At 45.8% G+C, this 23794-nt stretch overlaps 1 protein-coding gene across 3 annotated transcripts in view; it reads left to right on the forward strand.

Annotated features, from left to right (window-relative positions):
• The window catches only part of SHROOM3 (shroom family member 3), a 351046-nt gene that overhangs the window by 251060 nt on the left and 76192 nt on the right, over positions 1 to 23794 (forward strand). For all 3 annotated transcript variants that reach the window (XM_069626325.1, XM_069626326.1, XM_069626327.1), the window contains exon 6: positions 16498 to 17424. In XM_069626325.1, the coding sequence (XP_069482426.1) occupies positions 16498 to 17424 (927 nt within the window). The remainder of the gene's footprint in view (positions 1 to 16497; positions 17425 to 23794) is intronic.

The raw sequence follows: 23794 nt of genomic DNA on the forward strand, positions 1-23794 counted from the left end.
AGGGGCATAGCCACAAAAAGAAAACAAGTGCGAACATAGATCAGTTTTGGATGTTCAATTTGTCTAAATAAAATGCACCAAATTTACAGAAGGAAATAGAAGTGCAGATCTATATTTATAAAAGTGAAAAGGTGTGGGTTTGTGGCTGGGTTGTGCTTGGTGAAGTGTTGTTCCTTACACCATTCCACACCGTTTCACCAATCTGCACAAATGTTGCATAGTTACCCATTAGGACCCCTTGGACATTACTGCCTACATGACATTTAGACACCCTACCCCTTTCCCCATATTTCAGCAAAACTCTAAATTTGTTTGTGGCTTGGGCGAAGCGTTGTTCCTTATACAATTCCACACCATTTCACCAATCTGCACAACATTTTGCATAGTTGTCTGTTGGGACCCTCCGGACATTACTGGCTACATGACATGCAGACAACCCACCCTTTTCCCCGGACATCTGCACAAGTCAAATTTGTTTGTGGCTTGGCAAAGTGTTGGTCCTTGTACAATTCCATACCGTTTCACCAATCTGCACCTAAATGTGCACAGTTATCTGTTAGGACTGTCGGGGGGGAAATTCTCCCGGGGTCGGCTGGGCCGTCCGCGGACCTCCGGGCAGGGAGGCCCCAACCCCTCCCGTATATCCCAAAAAATGAGTATGAGACACACGCAAGAAGCAAGGTGATTCTGCTATTTATTAAACAAAATGGCAGGGATGGGTCAAGGATCGTACGCGTCCGTCCTGACACTCTCTTTCTAATCGTGGGGCTCGCAGGCCCTTTTTACCTTAGTATGACGCGCTACTTGCGTCACCTGGGAAAGTTAGCAAAAAACCTATCGTCACTCTGGATTGGCTCCTCGAGTGGTAGGGTTAGTATAGCATATGTATAGAGAGCGTTATTAGTGGTCGAGGGTTAGTCAGGTGGTATACTTGGGTTGTCCCTTCAATTTGATACATGAAAATTGTTACATGAAGACCCCTGAGGATTGGCTAATGTTAATGGCGTCAGTGATAAGAGCCCCATGTTCCGATTGGTCCACTCGCGAGCCCCTCAGTCTGGGACCATCGCTGTTCCCAGCTCGCGGTGCACCTGTCATTTGCAACAATGTATCACTATGGGTATGTGCAGACAATGTGAGGATTTATTCATATGCTGGAAGGCAGACTACTCCCACCGCCGCAGATGTCCATTGAGTCGCTTAATTGTATCTGCCTGTGTCTTGAAACGTGGGATCCAGGCGCCTCCCTCCTCCTGGGCCTGGCATCCTGTCAGGTTCGGCTTGGTCACGTGAGGTGAGACCGTGGTTGAGGCAGAATTCTGCACAATTAATATTGCATTTTCCACTGTGTGCCTGGCTTAATTTGCAGGTGTGACCTTGGCGTCGGCTTGCGGCATGCGAGTTTGCAACATTGTGCCCTTGACTGTCTGCTCTCGCCGGGCTAATTCTGCAGGGTCAGCAACTGTATTCTTGCTCATTCAATGTTCATGGAAGCTCTTGCTTGCAGCCTACTTGGGCCTGGTGCATAGGTGGAACCGTTTGATACACAGCGCTTTGGGTTATGGTATCATATTGCTTTATCCCCAGTATCAGGTCTTCGTTATATTTCTCATTGTAATGCATGGGTTTAAGAGAAGCGTGAGCAAGCATTTTAGATGAGTTCATTGTGCGTCTTGCGTTTCTGCATTTTGAAAAGCCTATGTGAAAAATAAAAAAAGATGCACGTCAGAGGGTGTGTCCGTCACCTACGTCATAGCACTGAATATGTTCTTCGTGTGGATTGGTGTGGGAGTGTCCAGTGTGCATGTTTGCACGGGTGTGCTGACCGTTGGCTAGGTCGTCATGGCATCTCTAACGATGTGTTGATTTAGTGTTGGATGGTTCAGTCGAGTCCATCCATGCCGCAGGTGTCGGCATGGGCAGGGCAGGCTGGTGGGCAGGCGGGTGAGCACGCGGGTGGGCACATCCGTATGTTCCTGTACCAGGGTATTTGGTCGTCTGGTAGATGGGCAAACTCCTCTCGTGGCGGGTGCCTGGGCCGTGATCCTCTAGGCCAGGGGTGTGAGGGGATTGGTGGGAGCCTTTTGTTCCATTCTCCCACTTCAGTCCCCCATCTGGTCGACTTGTCGACCACAAACATATCCTTTTCCTTATCTCCTCTCACTCTCCATATTTTAGTTACTCCTCCCATATGTCCATAGTGGTTAACATGGTCTGCAAATGACCAATACATATATACACAGGTTCCTCCAGGTGTGCAGTATACCCATTTCCCTATGTAGCTCCTTGGGTTTCTTGGGTTTTCGAGCTTCACAGATGGTGGGTCCAGGTGGTTGGTGATGATCTGGTTGCGCAATTTCTCTCTCTCTTTTATTATTGTGCCTGTGTGTTGGCCATCATCTGCTGGCATCAAGGGGTGCATACCAACCATTTCGATCATTTCATCTGTGGTGCGTGCCTTCCGGGCCTTCCAAAATCTAATTAAGATCAGTGTAGCTCCAGCCAGTATTATGCATCCAACTATAATCTTTAGTCCGTCCGACAGGCAAGATGGCATCCATGACCATAATAGTGAAAACCAGCTGTCATCCTTCTTCACTCCTTTACTTTCATCCATCATTTTGGAGTGCATCTGGGCCAGTTGTGATACTGCTTCTGTCAGTGTACCATTGTCAGCATCGTTAGCAGGAATGAATGTGCAGCATGATTGTCCTATCTTTGCGCAAAGTCCTCCTTCCATTGCTGTGAGGAGGTCCAGTACATATCTGTTCTGTAGTTCTACCATCCTCACCGCTCGCAGTTCCTCTTTTATTGCGTTGAATCCATTTACTGTAGAATTAATTGTCATCATTAGTTCCCATCGAGTTATCTGGAGCCATTTTGCGTTTGCGTAAGCTTGTAGTCCCGGATGTATTATTGAGGAGAAGAACATTGCTGCTCTGCTGAATAGTCTGTGTTCTGGTGGGATGGAAGTGACTGCTGTTTCCGACCATCCCCATAGGTAATTTCCTGTCAGAGGTTCTCCTTGTCTTTTCGTTCTATTCAGGACAGTGTTTTTGCTGTTGTTTTGCCTCTCTGGCCCCTTCTGAGGTGGTACATATCTCTTCTTCCTCTTGTTTCCTTCATCCATTTTAGGGCAGTTCGCCACTTTCACATGTTTCTGAGGCATCACTAGTGATGGTACATTAACGTGTACCATTGTGCATATACCTTTCCACAGAGGGGGCAGTGTGTGGTATGCCTTGTCTCCGCAGGCCCAGTAATGGTCCATTAATACTGCTGTTCCTGCTCCCCCCTCAGGTAACTCCGTCACGCTTGCACAGTTGGTGTTGTATCCCACGTCCACTTCTCCTCTATGTTGGTAGCATACCTTAGGTGCAGACAGCGGCAGTATTGTTATTGGGTCTTCATCCTTCTCTATCCACGTTAGCATGGGTACGTACTTGACCCAAGTCGTCCAACATCTGTTGTTGTGTTCAGCAATAGTTGTAGTATCCTCTCTCGTTACCATGTTGCTGCCAACCACTCCTATGTCCCATTTGTTGTCCAGGTACACCTTCCCTGTTATTATTATCAGTGGTCTTTTCCAACATCCTTGTTTACCAGGAACTTCAGTGGCGTACCAATCACATGGTAGGTATTGTAGTGTTACTTTCTTTGTTTCTCCTTTTTCAGGGCATTTGTTATGTATCTGAATGCTTCAGCATGCAAACTGGTCTTGTGGTAACTCAAATAAACCTTGAGGAAGTTGTTTTCGTAAGGGTATGTGTCTCACGTTTTCCATACCAGGTGCACCGTGTTCCCTTGAAATCTCCCTTTCATTTGGAACAGTGCCAAGTATATTATACATCGTGCTGTCTTTTCATCTATTTCCGTGGCAACGAAAGTTCGAGAAGCGCTCATGGCGTATGGGATCAATGAGCAGACGTAGCAGGTGTCTTCTGTTGTCTGCTTACCTATTTGAGTCATGTGTTGGTACCACATGTTGTTCGAGATGTGTGCTGAATCTTGTATGTAGTTGTCAATACCTTTATTATCTGAGTATGTGCTGCGTTTAACTCTATTTCCCTTGTGTGGAATTTTGCTAGTACCGCCTGACGTAACACCTGTTGCAGCCGTGGGTGGGGGTATATTAGGTTTGGGTACAGCCAAAATACTGATAGCATAACTGTTCTGCCATACAGAGGCAGCCAAGAACCCGGTGATCATCAAAATCCCTATGATCTTTATTACAGAGGCTAGTCTCACCGGCATTTTGCTCTTACCTTGCCGCAGTCCGGCAGCTAATTCTTGCGACGTTAAAGTTGCCCGCCTGAAAATTATCAATATGCTTGTTATTAGTGTTAGTTGTTGTTTTCAAGCTCTCCCTATCAAGTAGTCGTTCAGTGCCCAGGCGAAGAGCTGTTCCCACGCCAATCTAAGCGATCTATCTCTTAGGACAGGCAAGTATTGGTGAAGATGGGGCATTGATTGTTCTATGGCCAAGAGAAATGCTGTGTAGTAGACACGTACCCTCCTTCTTTTCAGGTACTTTGGCCTTTTTATGTGATAGACAAATTGGTGTGATAGCTCTTCAGGGTAGTTATCGTCTGAGGGTAGCATCTACTCCTGGGCAGTGAACCTTGTTAGTTATCTGTTTTCTTAGCAGTACAATAATACGCGGTACCTGCATGTGCGAGAGAAAAAAAGAAAACATTCAAGTGTTTACATGTGTATATGTGCAAGATAATGTCCTTCAGTCGGGTGATTACTGCAGTGGATAGGACGTCGATAGGCAGAGGGTTTAGAGCTCAAGTGGCGGAAGTCTCTTTACTCTTTGATCGTGTGACCATGGGGTGGGCGGTATGGGAATTACCCTTCTCTATTTCAGTAGTTGTCTCTGGGGAATCTGGGGGGTGGTAGGGTAGGGAGACACTTAGGTCGTTGGCTGCGGTAGAAGTCTCTTCCTCCGTGGGTGACGCTGTTGCTGTTCTTCCAATGGCCCTGTCGGTGACGCTAGGGCGTGTCTGGAGTTTGCAGATCTTTACGTCGTGTAGGTGATTCCAGGCACGTTTGTCCTGTAACTTTACTGCTCTCTTGGATACTTCCTCTACCAGGTGGGGGCCAGTGAAGCGTGGGCTGTTCGACCTTCTGTTGAAATTGCGGAGTAATACGTGGTCACCTTTAGCCATTTTGCACAGTTTTCCCTTTTTCAATTCTTTATCGGCGTCTTCTTGTTGATCACTCTTAGACACGCCCCGCGTGCGCTCGAGCTGTTGAGACACAAACACTACACTAGTAATCAAGGAAGACACATATTGGTACATTTCATCACCAAGAACAGTTGCTGTATTTTCATAATCTGTGAATGCTCTTGATGTTGGCGTTAGAGGAAGGCGCATTTGACGTCCGGTCACCACCTCGTGAGGGGTGAGGTGGTGATCGGAGCCTGGTCTATTCCTTAGCTCAAATAGGGCTAGCGGAAGGCAATACAACCAACTCTTCTTTGTTGTTTGCTGTATCTTTGCAATTGCCTCCTTCAGTAGGCCATTCAGGCATTCGCATATACCGTTGGCCTGCGGGTGATATGCACATGCAAATTTATGCTTGATGTTCAGTAAGGATGTGATGTGCTGGAACATTTCATTAGCGAAATGCGGGCCATTACCTGACCGCAGTACCTCGCACACTCCCCACCTGGGGAAAACCTCCCTCACTAGAAATTTAGCTGCTCTGAATGCATTTGGGTGTGAGCAGGGTCCTGCCTCAATCCACCTGGAGAATGGGCATACTACTACAATCATATACCTATTTCCTTGACATACGTTGATCATATCAACATAGTCAATATGGATGTGCAGGAAGGGTCCCTCTGGCCGGGGTATAGTACCTTTTATCACCTTCAGTGTGTGACCGGCCGTGAACTGTTGACATGTGAGACAATTGCTGATAAAATTTGTCACGTGGGAATTTAACTCGGGACAGAACCAATCTTCCCTAATTCGTGCTGCAATAACTTCCTTGCCTGTGTGGGCTGGGTGGTGTAGTTGGCTCAGGGCGGTGTTCAATAGTGCCAATGGCATTACCATCTTTCCAGTGTTACCCTGGCGCCATAGTGCGTCAGTTGGTGACGTACATCCTCTTTTTACCCATATTTCTTTTTCTGCCATTGGTGCAGCCGCTTGTAGCTCCATTATCTGTGTGGCTGGGAGATGGGCGTACCCTTCTCTTATCAACATCTCCTTAGCTATTCCCCTCCCTCTCCCTCTCTCTGACTCTGGGGGGTTCCATATCTCACCAAAATATGCAGCATACTTCGCATGTGCGTCTGCTGCTGCATTCCCTTTTGAGATATGATCTTCTCCATTAGTGTGTGCGGTACATTTGACCAAAGCTAATTCTTGGGGGTCATTTATTACTTCAATTAGTTCAGCTAACAAGAGAGCATGTTGCACTGGGGTGCCGTCAGCTCTCCTAAACCCTCTTCTCCTCCATTTGGACAACCCTGAGTGGACAGTAGACGTGACATATGCGCTGTCAGAATATATAGTCACTCGTTTGTCAAAGCTTTCCTTCAACGCCAAGATCAGTGCAACCAATTCAGCTGCTTGAGCAGAGTAATGCTGTGGTAATTGTACGCATTTCATCGCCACACACACCGGTTCCTCTGTCATTTTTACCACTGCTGCCCCAGTTCTCCTTATCCCATCACTTTGGTCTATTGTTGATGACCCATCAATGAATAAGAGCTAACCTCCATCTAGTGTGTTCTCTTCAACCTTTCTAGTACATGAGTACATTTCGGTAGACTGCGTACAATCGTGTGCATAGTCTCCTTCCTCAATTACTTCTGCTATAAACCTTGCAGGGTTAACCGTGCTGCATCTAACAATTGATAGTTCTGGTCTAGATAAGATGATCTCATAACCGGACGCCCTCTGCGTGGTTAGTGTGGACTTAGGCTTGTTCAATATTGCAAATAGTGCATGTTGCACAAATAGTGTGGTTGGGCACCCCATTGTGATTGCTGATGCTTTCTCTACCGCAAAGGCAGCTGCGGCGAGACCTTGTTCGCAAGGGAAATGTCCCAACATCACAGGATCCAAGTGACCACTGTAAAACGCTACTGGTTTGTAGCCCATGCTTGTTTTTTGAGCCAACACTACTTTCATTACTGCTGAGTCGCAATGTGAAAATATAAAGAATTGTCGTTCATAATCTGGGGTGGCCAGTACCGGAGCAGTTGATATTGCATCTTTCAGTTCATCAAAAGCCTCTTTCATTTCCATTATCCACCCCAACTTTTTCTCCCCTTTGTTAGCTTCTTTTAACGCCTCAAGTAGGGGTCCTATGTGTGAGCTGTAATCAAATACCCAGGCTCTACAGTAGTTGCACAGTCCCAGGAACTGCTGTAGTTCCCTCACTGTTGGGGCAGCAGCGTTTTTGAAATGGCCTGTGCTCTTTGTGGTGCAATCTTTCTTCCGTATTGGGATATGAGCTGACCAATGTAAAGTACCTGTTCCTGACAGTACTGTAACTTTTCCTTGTCTACCTTGTAACCCTTTTCAGCCAATATTGTCAGCATCTTCAATGAGTCCTCTCTGCATCTTCTTTCGTTTGTGCTGCAAATTATTATGTCATCAACATACTGCAACACTGTGCTTTCCACTTCAATGTTACCCAAGTCCATCTGTATTACTCTGTTGAAGATTGAGGGTGACTCGCAGTACCCTTGTGGCAATCTGGTGTGTTTCCACTTTGTGTTTCTGTACGTGAAGCTTGTCAGATCTTGTGAGTCTGGGTGCAGGGGTATGCAGAAGAAGGCATTTTTGAGGTCTATCACTGTAAATCGTGATGCCTCTGCTGGTATGCCACACAATATTGTGGCCGGGTTTGCTGCTATGGGGTATTCTGCTTCCACTATGTTGTTCAAGGGCCCGAGGTCCTGTATGAAGCGCCAAGACCCCCCTTTAGCTTTGCGCACTGGGTATACAGCTGTTACATGGTGATTCTGATGGTACCAATATGCCATTATTTATAAGGGACGTTATTGTTTCATATATGCCCTCGTCTGCCTCTTTTGATAGTGGGTACTGTTTCACTCTGGGGAGTATTGCACCTTTTTTCAATTTTATTCTTACTCCCCCTATACTTTTTATGCACCCCACGTCATAGGGACTAGTAGTCCATAATGATGTTGGTACCTTTGCCATATCCTCCTCAAAGAAGGGAACTGGGGTGGATGTGGGTGCTTCAAGTGCCATTGCAATTTTCTGTGCCACTTGTTTGTACGTCACTCTTAGCCATATTTCTACACTCATCATAAACACCATTTCACCTTCTTCCTTTTCTTCTGAGAAGAGCTCCTCATCTGACACCTGGGTGAGTCTACATCCCTCTGTTAGTGCTATCACTGCCCTCCATGCTCTTCCTTCTCTGTCTTGGGCATGTACTGCAATGTAATCAGCAGTTGCTATAATGCTCTCTATGTTCACTGAAATCACCTTTCCTTCTGGTTCATTGGCTGGTGTTTCTGGTCTAAACAAATAGGCTGCTGGCCTCCTCCAGATCTTTCCTTCTATTCCTGGCATCCATGCAAATGCCATGTCTGTCCCGTACTGGAACAGTTCACCATCTACTGGCTCAGCCCTAATCACTGTCTGTCCACAGTATGCTTGCATAATTTGTCGTGCAGTGAGCATGTTCATTCCTGGAGTGGAGCAAATTATGCCGTTCTCCGTAAAGGAGATCGTCATATTCAACCTGCTCATTATGTCTCTCCCCAGTATATTTACTGGTGAGGCCCTAGAGTACAAAAGCGGCACTGACATGTCATAATCCCCTATTGATAAGGGAATGTTATCAGTAAAGGGAACCAACCCCCTAGCCCCAGAGAATCCTTGGGTGTTCATGGCTTCACCTGACATCTTAAATTTACCTTCCCTTATGCAAGACCGGGTCGCCCCGGTGTCAACAAGGAATGATAATTTTTTGTCACCTATCGTTACCTCTATGCGTGGTTCCTCCGCACTATTAGGTGTTACCGACAGGATGGGACACACCAAGGCCGTCTGTGGGCTATCCTATTGAGGGTATAATGATTGACCACTTCCTGTGTAAGGGTTGTGTCCCAGGACCGTCACCCTTCCCAGTTGTGTTTGCTGTAGTTGTGTATTGGTAGAGGTTATGTTATGGTCTTGGATTTGGGCAGGTTGCTGTACTTGCTGTACTTGGGGTTGTTGTGTTATCGCTACCTGTTGTTGTGGCAGTGAATATGTCTGTGGCTGTTGTTGTGTTACTAGTTGTTGCTGCCCATTTCCCTGTTGCAATGTCTGCTGTTGCTGGATGCCCTGCTGTTCCTGTGTGGGCCCTTGTTGTCCCTGTTCACTCCATGATGGTGTGCCTGGTCTCACTTTACACGTGCGTGACATGTGCCCTACTAATTCCCAAATCCAACACACCGGTGGTTCCCTGTTCTGCCATGGAAAGCTTCCTGGGTTGTCCTGGTATACTGGTTGCCCGGTGGGGTAGAAATTTCTAAGTCCTCCCCCCTGCTGTTGTGTGTTATATCCGTATCCTCTCCCCCTCATCATTCCTCCCCTTCCCCTGTTGTAATTATAATACCCAGCTCCTGGCGTTGAGTATCCTCCTCCCATGTTGGTCGTGTATGGTTGGAGTGGCGGCAGCTGTTGTGTTAAAGTCTGTGATGATTGTATTTGGGAGGGATCTTGTGCAGCCACTACTTGTGTGGGGCTTTGAGTCATTGTTGCAGGTGTAGTTATTAGTGCACCTTCCATCGTGTATTTAGTAAGTTTTTTCTGTACTAATTTAGCCTCTTCCGTTTTTCTATCCTGTTTTTTGTTTCATTTTTTCTTGCCATGTCCTACAATGATGCACTATTGTCAGTTGTATTTCTGGCTATGCTTTTGCTTCCATCCCCACTACTTTCTTCATTTGTTTCTGGACTGCTTCTGGGAGCCCTTGTACTAGTATATGATAGAATATTGCTGGTGTCTTGTCCCATTGTTCTCTAGTTTCCATGCGCCACTTCTCTTGAATTTCCTGGATATAATCAACAGGATCTTCATTCTCACGCATCTTGCGTGAGGTAATTGCTCCTATGTCTGATGTGTCTGGGTACTGTACCCTCAGTGCCTGCCATAATGCATGTCTGCAGTTTGCGAATGGTGCCCCATCGTGTGATGTGTTTGTTATTGTGACCCCGGGAAAGCCTGCTCTCTTCCAGATGTCATCTGCTGCATCCCCTAATATTGATATTAGAAGGCCCTTTACATCCCCCACTGCCAATTTCTGTCCTGCTGTGTGTTTTTCCATTTCATATATCCATTTTCCCGCACCTCCACTTAATGATGGGAGCCTGCACTTTATATTTTCCTTGTCTGCATGCTTCCAGGGGACGTATTGTGGTCTAACCCCTCCCCTCTCCAGAAGTGGCATTAGGTTGTGTCCTGGTTGGCCCTTTGGGTCCCACACAATCAAATCCGTACACCCCTCCTCTTCTTCCCTGTCTTCTACATCGTCAATGGGGTCCATATTTCCCCTGCTCGTAACTGTTTCTCCTCCATCTCTTCCCTTTCTTTTATCATTTCCTTTATTTAATGTGGGCGTGTGTATTCGTTCTCCCTGCCTGCGTCCAGGGAGGTCTCTAAGCCTGCCTGCGTAGGGTGTCAGTTCGTGTGGGAAGGGCGGGAGTTTAGATGGGCATGTTGCACGTAATGAGCGTGAGGTAGTGGAGCATGTGGGACGGGATGGTGTGGCTGCACGTGTCTGCCTTTCCGCTATTCCTTGCTCTTCCTCCTCACTTCCCTCCAGTTCTTCCTTTCCCCTGCAGATCCATGGTGATTCTCCATTTGTCCGGGTGATGTATAATTTATCTAAGCTTTCCCTTTCACTGTCTCTCCCTTCCTTCTCTATTCCTTCTCCTTCCTCACTGCAAAAGTCCTCCATTAATGGCAACCCCCAGTCTGTCTTTTTCCCCCTAATCGTTACTGATTTTAAGTCTATTAGATCCGTTCCTCCCTTGTCTTCTTTGCCAATTGCTCCCCTTTGTGCTGATATTGTTGCTACTTCTGTGTCTCTGTATACATACCTCCTTACTTCACTCCCCCCTCTCCTTTCTTCTCTTTCCCCTTCATTTGTCTCCGCTATTTCTCTACCAATTTCCTCTCTTTTCTTTTTCAATTCCTCCATTACTTCAATACACATCTTTTCCATTATCCTTTCTTCTTCTTTCTTCCTTTCCCATCTCGCTCTTTGCCGCTCTAATATACCCTCTATCATCCTCCCTTCTTCGTATTTCCTTGTCGTTTCTGATAGTAATCTCCTTCTCCATATTTCCATTTCCTTTTCTTTCTCTTCTTCCTCCCTTTTCTTGTCACGCAGTGCTGCTCTGGATACCCTTTCTGCTACTGCCTTCACCCTTTCTGCTTCTCTCTTTTTCTCCTCAGTTCGTTCCCTCATTTTGTCCAACTCATTCTTGCTTTCTTTCCTTTCCCGTGCTCTCTCTCTTTCCTCTCTCTCGAGCTGCTTGATCAGTGTATTCTGCTCATCCCTTAATTCTGCTAATCGTTCTTCCAAAATCTCTTCCTTCTGTCGTAACAGCTCTTCCCCCTTTCTTTTCCCCTCTTCCCCTTTCCTTTCACTCTTCCTGGTGTTGTCCTCGTCCATTTTCCTTACTACCTCCTCCTCTTCTTCTGTTAATGAACCTCGTAATTTTAATAATACCTGCGCAGCTACCCACTCATCCTGTCCTATTCCTGCGATCTGCTCTTCGCCAATTCCCCCTTCCCCTGCGGGCATTTTTGTGCGAGCTGATCCCGTCGTGCTACTCTGCTCCCTTCTTTTGTGGCTACCTGTGGCTGTATATGGTGGCGGGCTGTATGCCGGGTTCGAGTACCCCTCAGCCGCCCTTAATTGAACCATGTCTCGTAGTTCTGTTAAAGGATATAACCCCCCTTCCTCCTTTTTCACTACCTTCGCTAGGGGTATATCGTCGCTCTGTTCCTTTTTTATTTCCTTTTCGTTTGTTATTACTCTTTTCTCCTCCCTCTTCTCCGTTCCCCGTGTTCTGTGTGCCTTCACTCTCTTTTTCCCCATTCTCTCCTTCCTCCTTAATCTTCTCTTCTTCCGTTGGTTCCCCCATAGTAAACATTCCGTTTGGCTCCTGGTCGGGAACCTTGGAACATCCTCCATAAGTTAAACACCTCCACGTGGTGCATCAACTTCTTCCCCTTGTATGTATTATGCAGATGGTTTAATAGTGAATGTTGGGTATATGGATCGAAACTGCCATTAGGCGGCCATGGTGTCGTCATTTTGTTGTCCGTCCCCTGTGTCCATTCTATGCTATACTTGATTAGTTTCTCCCTATGGGGTGACAGTGTTTTACATATGTGCTGTAGCGGGGTAGTGATGGTGTTCCCCCACCCTCCCGATCCTGCCCCGTATGACATAGTAGCGCTACACTTGTTATCCTTCCCCTATTTGGTAGCGGTTATCTTACTAACAGTTTACACTATACAGCCTTAGATCTTTACCTGGCCCCGTAAGTTTGGGGACTTGCGATAGTCCGCTAAGGAAAATTAGTAAAATATAGCAGTTACATTTGTATATTCTTTTCTTGCTTTACCGAACACCTTTACGGCCCCCTGCAGCCGAGGCGCACGTAGCCCCCTGCGGCTGCGTGCCCCTTGTGACGTTCTTATACAGCCGTCCCACTTTCACTTGCTCCTCCTCCCCTTTCTACACTTGCCGTGGCCGGCGTTCTCCGTGCGCAGCCACGTCCCCCTTTTCACCTTCCCCCCGATCAACTCATTACCGTTTACCTCCGTTTCCACTCCCTTACCACAACTCTCTTCCCCACCACTCTCAGAAAGAAAGATGCCTTGTGCTTGAGATATCCTATGAAAGCCCTACTGGTGACGTCACCGATCTCTTCAAACTACTGGTAAGTTCTTCATATGTTTTTTTTTTTTTAAAAAGTTCAAAATACGCTTGCAATCTACCCCCGTTAACCCCACAGCTGTCTTCCTGTCACGCCTGGAACAAGGTAATCAACAATATAATCGGACTGCGCACGCTGCGTCGCCTCGCGTGTGATACGCCCCTCGACAGGAGGGCTTAACCAGCCAACTATCTTCCGTATTGGGCAACCAGCTAGCTACCGCCTACAGGGAAACGTCATCTATCTATCGAGTTTCCTGCTCGATCAATAGGGATCCTCATCTACTCATTGATCAATAATTACCAAATCGTAGGAAACCGCACACACACACACCTTTACACGTGGTCGTGACCTAGGCCAATCAGTGTCTACGAGCGGCCGCACGTGATGTTTTCGTGCTCCGCCCCCTTTTCTTCCCTAAAGTAGCGGACTGCTCTCGCACTTGTCCAGCTACCATTCATTGCACCGTCAACACTAATTTATCAAACCTTTGCCGCGCACTGGGCCGTCCGCGGACCTCCGGGCAGGGAGGCCCCAACCCCTCCCGTATATCCCAAAAAATGAGTATGAGACACACGCAAGAAGCAAGGTGATTCTGCTGTTTATTAAACAAAACGGCAGGGATGGGTCAAGGATCGTACGCATCCGTCCTGACACTCTCTTTCTAATTGTGGGGCTCGCAGGCCCTTTTTCCCTTAGTATGACGCGCTACTTGCGTCACCTGGGAAAGTTAGCAGAAAACCTATCGTCACTCTGGATTGGCTCCTCGAGTGGTAGGGTTAGTATAGCATACGTATAGAGAGCGTTATTAGTGGTCAAGGGTTAGTCAGGTGGTATACCTGGGTTGTCCCTTCAATTTGATACATGAAAATTGTTACATGAAGACCCCTGAGGATTGGCTAATGTTAATGGCGTCAGTGATAAGAGCCCCATGTTCTGATTGGTCCACTCGCGAGCCCCCCAGTCTGGGACCATCGCTGTTCCCAGCTTGCGGTGCACCTGTCATTTGCAACAATGTATCACTATGGGTATGTGCAGACAATGTGAGGATTTATTCATATGCTGGAAGGCAGACTACTCCCACCGCCGCAGATGTCCATTGAGTTGCTTAATTGTATCTGCCTGTTTCTTGAAACGTGGGATCCAGGCGCCTCCCTCCTCCTGGGCCTGGCATCCTGTCAGGTTCGGCTTGGTCACGTGAGGTGAGACCGTGGTTGAGGCAGAATTCTGCACAATTAATATTGCATTTTCCACTGTGTGCCTGGCTTAATTTGCAGGTGTGACCTTGGCGTCGGCTTGCAGCATGGGAGTTTGCAACATTGTGCCCTTGACTGTCTGCTCTCGCCGGGCTCATTCTGCAGGGTCAGCAACTGTATTCTTGCTCATTCAATGTTCATGGAAGCTCTTGCTTGCGGCCTACTTGGGCCTGGTGCATAGGTGGAACCGTTTGATACACAGCGCTTTGGGTTATGGTATCATATTGCTTTATCCCCAGTATCAGGTCTTCGTTATATTTCTCATTGTAATGCATGAGTTTAGGAGAAGCGTGAGCAAGCATTTTAGATGAATTCATTGTGCGTCTTGCGTTTCTGCATTTTGAAAAGCCTATGTGAAAAATAATAAAGATGCGCGTCAGAGGGTGTGTCCGTCACCTACGTCATAGCACTGAATATGTTCTTCGTGTGGATTGGTGTGGGAGTGTCCGGTGTGCATGTTTGCACGGGTGTGCTGACCGTTGGCTAGGTCGTCATGGCATCTCTAACGATGTGTTGATTTAGTGTTGGATGGTTCAGTCGAGTCCATCCATGCCGCAGGTGTCGGCATGGGCAGGGTAGGCTGGTGGGCACGCGGGTGGGCACATCCGTATGTTCCTGTACCAGGGTATTTGGTCGTCTGGTAGATGGGCAAACTCCTCTCGTGGCGGGTGCCTGGGCCATGATCCTCTAGGCCAGGGGTGTGAGGGGATTGGTGGGAGCCTTTTGTTCCATTCTCCCACTTCAGGACCCTCCGGACATTACTGGCTACACGACATTTGAACACCCCACCTCTTCCCCTGGATTTCAGCACCTTCACACATGAGAGGGTTACCTGAAATCGACGAAGCTTCAATGTGGTCGTAGAAAGGGTGGTCCTCAACCCTAGAATGCACAGTTTCTGGGATATTTGCAACGCAATGCACTGCAATACGCTGCACCACACCAGGGTGAGGGAACAGGTGGGGAGAGAGCACAGTAGGTCCCAGTATGCAGCAGCACACCAACTCTTGCCTCTCCCCAGTGTCTGCTCCGGGGTGTGTCAGCCAGCCACGCATGCCATTCTCAGTGCAGTTTACTTCTGCAAAGCGCATCAAGCGATAAGCAAATCAGAACAGCGACCTACAGGATAATTGATTTTCAACAATTGATGAGTGTTGGCATGTCTGTCCACAGAACCCATTCGGAGAACAGGTACTTTTTGCTAGTTTTGCTATTAAATGTGAATTACAAATGCATAGCTCACACAGGGATTACATTACATAAAAAGTGGGCGTACCCAGCATGTGACCAAAGGTTGTTCAAGGCAGACAATGAAATTGATCTTGTCCATCCTCAGTGGAACACAATTCCAAAGCAAGTTGGATGAATCACCCAAAACATGTTTGTGGTAGTACAATTCATTTGTGGTGGAATTCAGGAGTTGTTGCTTTATCTCAAAAGAGGATTTCCCACACCCAAATCTATAGAATTGGCATTTTGTGGGATCAGAAAAACAAATTGCTTTGAATGGGTCCGTATGCCAGTCTCCTCAAGTCTTGAAGCAAGGCACGTGGATACAATGCTCCTTCTTTTTCTCAATCGCGTATATATGTGAACAAGTCACACCATGCCTAATTTAACTTAAGCCTTTGTATGTTCATTTAAAAAACATGCGTACGTGTGAAATAGCTAGGACTGTAATAAGGTACTCGAATGTCTCTGAACCTTTCTGAATCTGTCCCTTTAAGACTTTACCAAACCACCATGTATTACGTAAAATCTTCAGATGGTACAAATCTCTCTTTTTAATTTCAAATGCACTTTGGTTTGTGCCTGTAAAAGAGATGCCTCCGCAGGTCTGGAGTGGCTTTTGATTTTGAGCAAGCATTGTGCATATTGTGCGTTTGTGAAAATCCCATTAGGCCAGTGTAAACAACAAAAAGCTAACTGGAGCTGAATAAATAATTCACTGACCTGGATATACCCTGAATAGTTGGCGATGTTGTTTGACTTCAGCTTTGTCAAAAAGCACTGTGCTGCAATCTGTAGCCCAGGCAAACTTCATTAACCTCATACCCTTAGAAAACGATTTCCCTTGTTCTTAAAACTCAGCAATCTGAACCACAATGTTCTAATGAGATCGCTTTTGTGCAATAACTTCACATGTTTTTTTGGATGATTGATTGGTACAAGGGAAAGGCTCCCAAACACAGCTGAAAAGTTTTGTTCTGGTGCCCTGAATGTATTGTGTATACTCACATAAACATGTTTTAATTTTCACTGGCTGAATATTTTTCTCTTTGTGACATTTTGTTTTAGTCCATCTAAACACGAAGATAGAGGTGTCATGGAGCATACAAACACACGCCAGTATTCTCATCAGGACGTCGGCGAGAGCGGGACGCAGCTTCAGGAAACCAGTGGCATGTCCTTTCAGAGAAACAGTCCTAGAGTTTCAGAATCCCCAAACGTTGGAAGAACTACAGGCTTAAGTCCACTGGCTTGCCAGCCAATTCAGCTCACAGGAAGGAAGTCGAGCCCTGGACCCTGCCGAGATCATGCAAGCCCCGCTGAGCATGTCCATACCACCCAGAACTACGGTGCTCATCCGCCATCTAGGATGTCAGGAGGCAGCTTCCAACTACCTGAAGAACATGGCAGAACAGTTGTTAGCTCCTCTGATAAAAGTGTTCTGTCTAGTCCAGTGGGATGGAAATACCATGACAAAATCTGTCCTACTGGATCAAAAGAGGAAAAGATTAAGAAGAAGCCATCGCCACCGCAAAGACCTCCTCCACCAAAAATTAAATGGGCTTGTTCCGTCCAAGAAGATCATTCCCCAAATACCACATCGCAATCGTCAATGTCTGGGCTGAAGTCTTTTCCAAGATGGCAGAGTCTTGGGGCACAGAGCAGCACTTCCTCTGAACTTGAGACGTCCCCAAGTCCTTCGCCTTCAAATGGGAGGATATCTCTACGGATATCCGAGTCGTGCCTACAGCCAACTTCACCATTGGTTCACCAGGATGAGGAAGACGATGACGTGTTTATTACAGAGACAGAAGTTGGAGCTGCAGAGGCGGTATTTGAACCTCCTCTGTCTTCTCCACCACTTGCTATTTCAATTGAAGATAGTGCCTTTTCCCGAAGCCTGGAAGAGTTCCCGCTGCCTCCTCCCGATGTCATTGAGGATGATACACAAATGGTGGGAAAACAGGAAGCACCTGGCGAGGGATCTACATCATGGTAAGGATAACATGAACCATGAGAGGGAACTCTGCATGCCACTAAATGTCACTGAGTGTTTCTTCAGTGCTGACTTTTTGTTGTTGAGTGCTTTGACAAGGCAGTGGTCAGAGTCCATTGTCTCATGATGTGAGATACATTGGTAGGTTTAAATATTCGTACACTCTAAACACAGATTCTGTTGAAGTTACGTAAACCCTGAGTGTGGCCTACAGAAATCCATTGACCTAAAATAGTATTAGGTTTTTGTATGGCGCTTCATGCCAGTTTTCTCCCACTTGCAAGCACTTTATAAATAGGTGTTATTGGTACTCAGTTTGTCGACTTAGGAATGCTGAAGTGCTGGGTCAGCCCTTCCGAGACTCCGACTTGGATGTGTGCGCATGAGCCATCCTCCCATAATCGGACATCTCAGATCTAGGCAAACGCCATGCAGAGGAACACACTCGTAAAAGAATACTGCAATCCACTACATTAGGTAAAAGATGCAATAGTTTAAATGCCTACAGCAAGTATTGTAAGTCTTAATATTATGAGTAACCCAAGTGTTATTCGTCAGTAACCTTTTCTAAAAGGGAAACGTGAAAAATGGGCCCAAAGCCTGTACGCATCGGCCTCCTCTGCCGTCAGCACACTTGTTAATAATACACGTAGCATCAATACAGCTTGACCTGCCATGTGGCTCCTGTAACAACTATGCCAGTGCCAGCTTGTTCTGTGGCCTTTGATTAGCGCGTGCGTGTGCGCGTGCACTTGCCTGTGTGTGTATGTGTGTTTAGTGGCTGTACCTCCAAACAGCTGCATGCTTCTTTTGAGTTTGTTTGATTGAAGACGCCAGTGACTAGTGTCCAGCTCTAGTCAGTACTTAGCAGAGCTGAGGGCATTGACTGGACTGAGCACAACATTCTTCAGAATTCACATCTGTACTGTGAGTGTCATTTATAGTGTATTTTTGGCAAGCTTCTTGCAGTTTCTTTATAAGTATTTAATCAATACAAATCTCACCAATGGGAACTCCACATTGTACCCCAATGGTCTTTGTTAGAGTGCATTTAATACTGCACATTTGACAGACTGAGACCTCTGTGGAATGTTTTCAAGGATCTACCACAAATCCCCACTAAGAGGCCAGGCAGTGCTAGCTTGGTGCCAAGGGCACAGACGAAGGGATGCAGTTTCCTTTATAACAGGTATCACCAATGACCCATCAGATGTGTATCCTATCTTTTGGGAACCTTTAAATCACTCTCCCCAGATTGAGTTGCCCGAGATCCTCTTTCACCTGGCAGAAAGGGCGGAGATCTGTCTGCTTTTATTCTGCCAGGAAGACGGGGAAGCAGCACCACCGGTGGGCAATGCAGAGTCAGAAGACAACAAAGAGCCGCACAACGAGTGCCAAGGAGCAGGATTCACCAGTAGGGGGTATGCCCCACAACATGAAGTTCCTGACCCAGGGCGGGAAGGGGCAGAGGTGCATGTTATTAATACTTGCCATGCTGTGGTCATTCGGTGACAATACTTAGACATTTCATGATAGTTGCTTGTGTTGCTGAAACACATTACACAACATGAGAGCAGCATCTTGTAAGGAGTTGCCTCCAGAATGCGCTTTGTTGAAGCTAGCACATTGAAAAGGAGAGGGGATAGCTTTGGGCCTTGGGACCCTCCACCAGTAAGAGGTGAATAAGCTAAGAGAAGAGGAGCCAGTTGCACCCACTGACTCCTCTCCCAAAGAAGAGTTGCGCCAGGCAAGCACTGTACACCTAATCCCGCCCACCTGAGCCAAACGAACCAAGAGAGCATCATGGTACATGGTGTCAAACGCTGGTGACATGTCCAGGAGTATCAAAGCTGCTCAGCGGCTTCTGTCCTTTAAATACTAAAGGTTTTTCCAAATATCCATGGCAGCAGTTTCCGTGCATATTACATAGAGGGGTTACAGAGATATACAGCCTGTATTGTGATGCAGTAGTTCAAAACACAACCAGTTAACAAAAAATAAACTTTATGAAGAGAATTAAACATTTTATAAAATATCAATAAACCAAAGAAACAGTTTACAGATAACAAATGGTAGACAAGACACAACAGTACTGGTGACCTTTTTTGCTGACAGAGTTCAAGTGTTCTCTTATTCTAAAGCAGACTTGCCCCATTGTGCTGCCAACATAAATCTTATTACATAGGTGCTGCAACAGTTAATAAATGTGTCTGTGTCCTGTATGACATCTGTTGATGTATTTAGTTGTTTTGTTCCAAGTATACATACAGAAAGAGCAAAACCCACATTTGTGAAATCCTTTATTTCTGTTACTCTGTAGTGTTAGCCAGTTGCCGCCAGCTTCTAAACACCTCATATGGCTGGGACATAGTTCATCTTTCAGTGTCGGCTCCTTGGTGAAAGTGACAAGTGGCTTGTCAATGTATTCTTTCAACTGTTCATCTGTCATTAGTATGTGCCAATGTTTCCTGAGGGTTTGAAAGATCTTAGTACTGTTATTGCTGTATTGTGTGAAAATCTTACTTGGTTGTGCATGGATGTTTTAGTGATCTCTTTGCTGTTGTCTACAGTTTGTTCTGCTCGAAATCTTTTTTTGGGCTGTTAAGATGTTTGTGTGGGCATAGCCTCTTTTCTGGAATCGCTGTTTAACTAAGTCTAATTCCTGTTTGTAAATGTCTGTCTGACTACAGTTACGCTTGGCTCTTATCATCTGGTAAGTCAAGTTCCTCTCATAAGTAATAGAAGGGGTGATTATTTCTCATAAATGTGTTCCCAACTATCGATAGTTGATGCCCGTCGGAGGTGCCCCAAATTCCTGCTCCGTAGGCTGCTATTCATATGGTCTTTGCTTGGTCGGCCTTAATTAGAGATTGTACAGAAATACTGCCCACAGAGTTGGCAAAGCAAAATACACCTGCATTTGCCTGATTCATATGCATGACCGTTTTCTTCACCCGATTTACTCACCTCAGATTATTTGGTATCGAAACACCCAGATATTCATAGTTCTCAACCCAGTCCAATATTTCACCTTTAACTACAATCGCTCTAAATGCTGTTTTCTTTTTAGTTCCTAATTCCATAACTGTAGACTTAGTTTTATTTATTGACGGGGCCCTTTTGTCCATTTATTTTTATTTATTTATTTATTGTTTTCTTGTTAGGCACTTATACAGCAAGTAAAATACTGTTTCAAAGCGCCCACAGGGCGAGGGGAGGGAACAAGGGAGTGAAACACATTACAAAACACAATATTTAAGAGCAGTGGGAGGAAAAAGAAAAAAAGACGAACCTAATATGCCCTGTGAGTTTTCAGAACGTGCAAGTGCATGAATATGATTAACAAGTCTGTCAAATTGTGCAGGGAATTTGGAGTCCGTTCCGGTAGAACTGCATAATCGACATATAGAAGTACGACCACCAAATTTGGGGGCATCAGATACTTTTTAAAGTTAATCTTCTAAATTGTTAATATAAAAGTTCAAAGCAGGGGTGCTAGAATGCCTCCATGCCTTACTCCCATCGGAGAGGGAATGGCACATGTTAGTTCACCAGTTAATCCATAGCATTCATAAACTTTCAGTTCTAAGTATAAAGCTATCAAAATGTTTAACATCTGGGTTGGGATTCCATGTGTCTGTAATGAGGACCACAGCAAATTTCTGCTCACACTCTCAAAAGCGCAGGTGAGACCCATAGATGCTGTATATAGCAACTACCCATATCCAGCATTATATTCTGAGGTTCTTAAATGTAGGTTCAATATCTGTCACATTGTCCGCACGCCCTCTCAAAGCCATACTGGATTTCTGATGGATGGCAACCCTAGGACCAGGACAGGCGTCTATCGTACATCTCTCTACCCAAAAGCTTACTTGCAACATTCAGCAATGAAATAGGTCTGTAACAAGCTGGGTTGGCAATATTCCCATTTTTAAAGAGTGGCACTGCTATAGTTTACATCCACAGCTCTGGGATTTTATATGATCTGTCTATTCCATTATAAAGGATTGATACATTTTATGCACAAAATTCGGGGTTCATATTATAAATGTCGTCCAGAAGAAGTCGGGACCAGGGCTTTTCCTCGAGTTTGACGGCAAAAGACCGTTGGAGCATACACAGGCGGACACCATGCATAATACATTTCCCTAAGTGACGCTTACTCCTGCAATCTTAGACCATCCATTGTAATGGTCTTGTTTGGTGATGATTGTAACCTAAGGAGAAAGAACCCAGCATCCCAGCCAGACAGACCTGAGATGCTTGCCATGCCCTTGAAAAGCTGCCCGCTTCTTATTATTGCAATACTTAACTTGCAGTAGGAATACCTAGGCATAGAAAGGCTCCACCGGCCACACTGAAAGGCAACGTTTTTTATTGTATTGTTACAGAACCTTTAAAGCGCAACTGCGGCCCATAGGCGCCTAGGCACTAAGCAAAAAAAGGATGGTCTAGGAGGGAGAAGAGCCAGGTGAGCAGAGGAGTTGAGTTAAAACAGATACGTTTTTAGAGCCTTACGGAAAGGCAGATATTCCTCAATTTCCTTGTTTGTATGTTGGGAAACACCTGGGCATTTGGTCCTAGTAGCTGCCTAGTATGGCAGTACCTGACGCATAAGGGAAGTACATGGGCATGTCCCAGCACTGCTGGTTCTCTACCTATGTTTGTTCTCTCTTCCACTGGCAACCCTGTGTCCAAAAGAAAGAGGCACAACAGTCAAAACCATTGGCCTTATCAATACTGTGGCCCTGATTCACAGAACATTTTCCTATGAGATTGCGCCATTATAAAACACTTCCATGAATCAGGCCCTTATATGTTTTACAGGGAGCCTGAATCTTGAATCGGAGGCAGCATTTTGCGGGCATGGTGTGCAGTTCCAGTGGGTACTAAACAGATGCTGTGGCATGCAGCAAATGATTATTGCGAGTATAGTGTGGCGTTACAATGCTGCAACTACAGCATTGTTTGCACCTTGGGCCTTATGAGGTATTAATGCACTGCTAGTCTGATCAAATGCTGAAGGAATCAATTCATGAACATGCCTTTGGCCTGACATGTTACAAGAAGCTCAAAAAGCTCTGCATGTTTACTCATAAATATTTAGATCTCTCTGCGCTTTGGCCATAAAGAGGTAAATGTTGTTAACTGTACCCATTTTCTGCATTTTCCTCTTTTAACAAGTGTGTGAGGTTCACTTCACGGGGCGTTGGGAGCAGGTGCACTCACATGGGGATTTGAAAAGTATTTCTCTTTTTGTGTGCCTCTCGGTTTGCCTTTGGGTTTTGAAAGGCCTGCATCTGAAGTTGCTCTCGGTGGGGGGAGGCTTGTGCTGAATTTTGTTTCAGCAATGCGCCCCAGCGCTGCAGAGCAGCTGAGAGACTGAGCAGCATGCGGGGATGGGCGGCTGAGTGCACTTTTGAAAAGAAAGACAGTTTGCCCCCTTCTCACAGTTATGCCTCTTTCTCAGAACACGTATCTATTCACTCTAGTGCTGCTAGTAGTTTCTCACCAACGCTTAGGAGAGGGGACCAAACGGGAAGGAAAGAATTCACAAGCAGTGAGTGGGCCAAGCAGCTGCAACATCTTACCTCCGCTTCTTCATCCTTGTGTATTGCAAGCTTCACAGGTGTGCAATGGTGCATCGCCGGGCGACACACAGACTTCAGTAACAGAATCCAGAAAGTTTCACCATGCCACGCCCAATCCAGCAGAGCTTAGCTGCCAGACAAAGCATTTGAATGTTTTATTTATTTTTTGTTTTATGATTTATCATGTTCAATCCATCAACTACAAGCAGTATACAACAGTGTTAACAAAATGTAATACAATTAAAAAAAGAAAGGGAATGTAAGTAACCCAATGGGAGATCTTGCAAAAGCAGAACATAGCAAACGGATCAAAACAGGTCATATTGTAATAATACAGACTATCCCAACCCCTCTTTACACACTTGTCCCCGAACAAAACTATACACAGACACACAACACAAGAAAAGAATGGACAAACAACACGAACAAACACTAGGTGAGGGTGAGCCAAACCAGCAGATCATTGTTCATGCACACGTAATAACATTGCATAACAGTAATATTTTAAGCATATAAGTCATTGAAAATATGCCAAATTAATTTATAGTCTTCAACCACATTTCTTGGCCATGTGAAACATTTTCCCTAGCAGCCAATAGCAGCATACTCTGAAACTAGCCCTCAAGTAGGAGTTTCCCATCAGACTTCCATTTCCTCAAAATCTTTAGCCAGTAACATTGCTTTGTACGTCCAATTTTGTTAACCCCAGCTGATAACCTTGTGGGAATAAGCCCAGAATACAAAATAGTGGGGTACATGGCAGTACTGACTGGGT

The sequence above is a fragment of the Ambystoma mexicanum genome, chromosome 6p (genome assembly GCF_040938575.1).
Source record: "Ambystoma mexicanum isolate Mex_15411 chromosome 6p, UKY_AmexF1_1, whole genome shotgun sequence".
NCBI lineage: Eukaryota > Metazoa > Chordata > Amphibia > Caudata > Ambystomatidae > Ambystoma > Ambystoma mexicanum.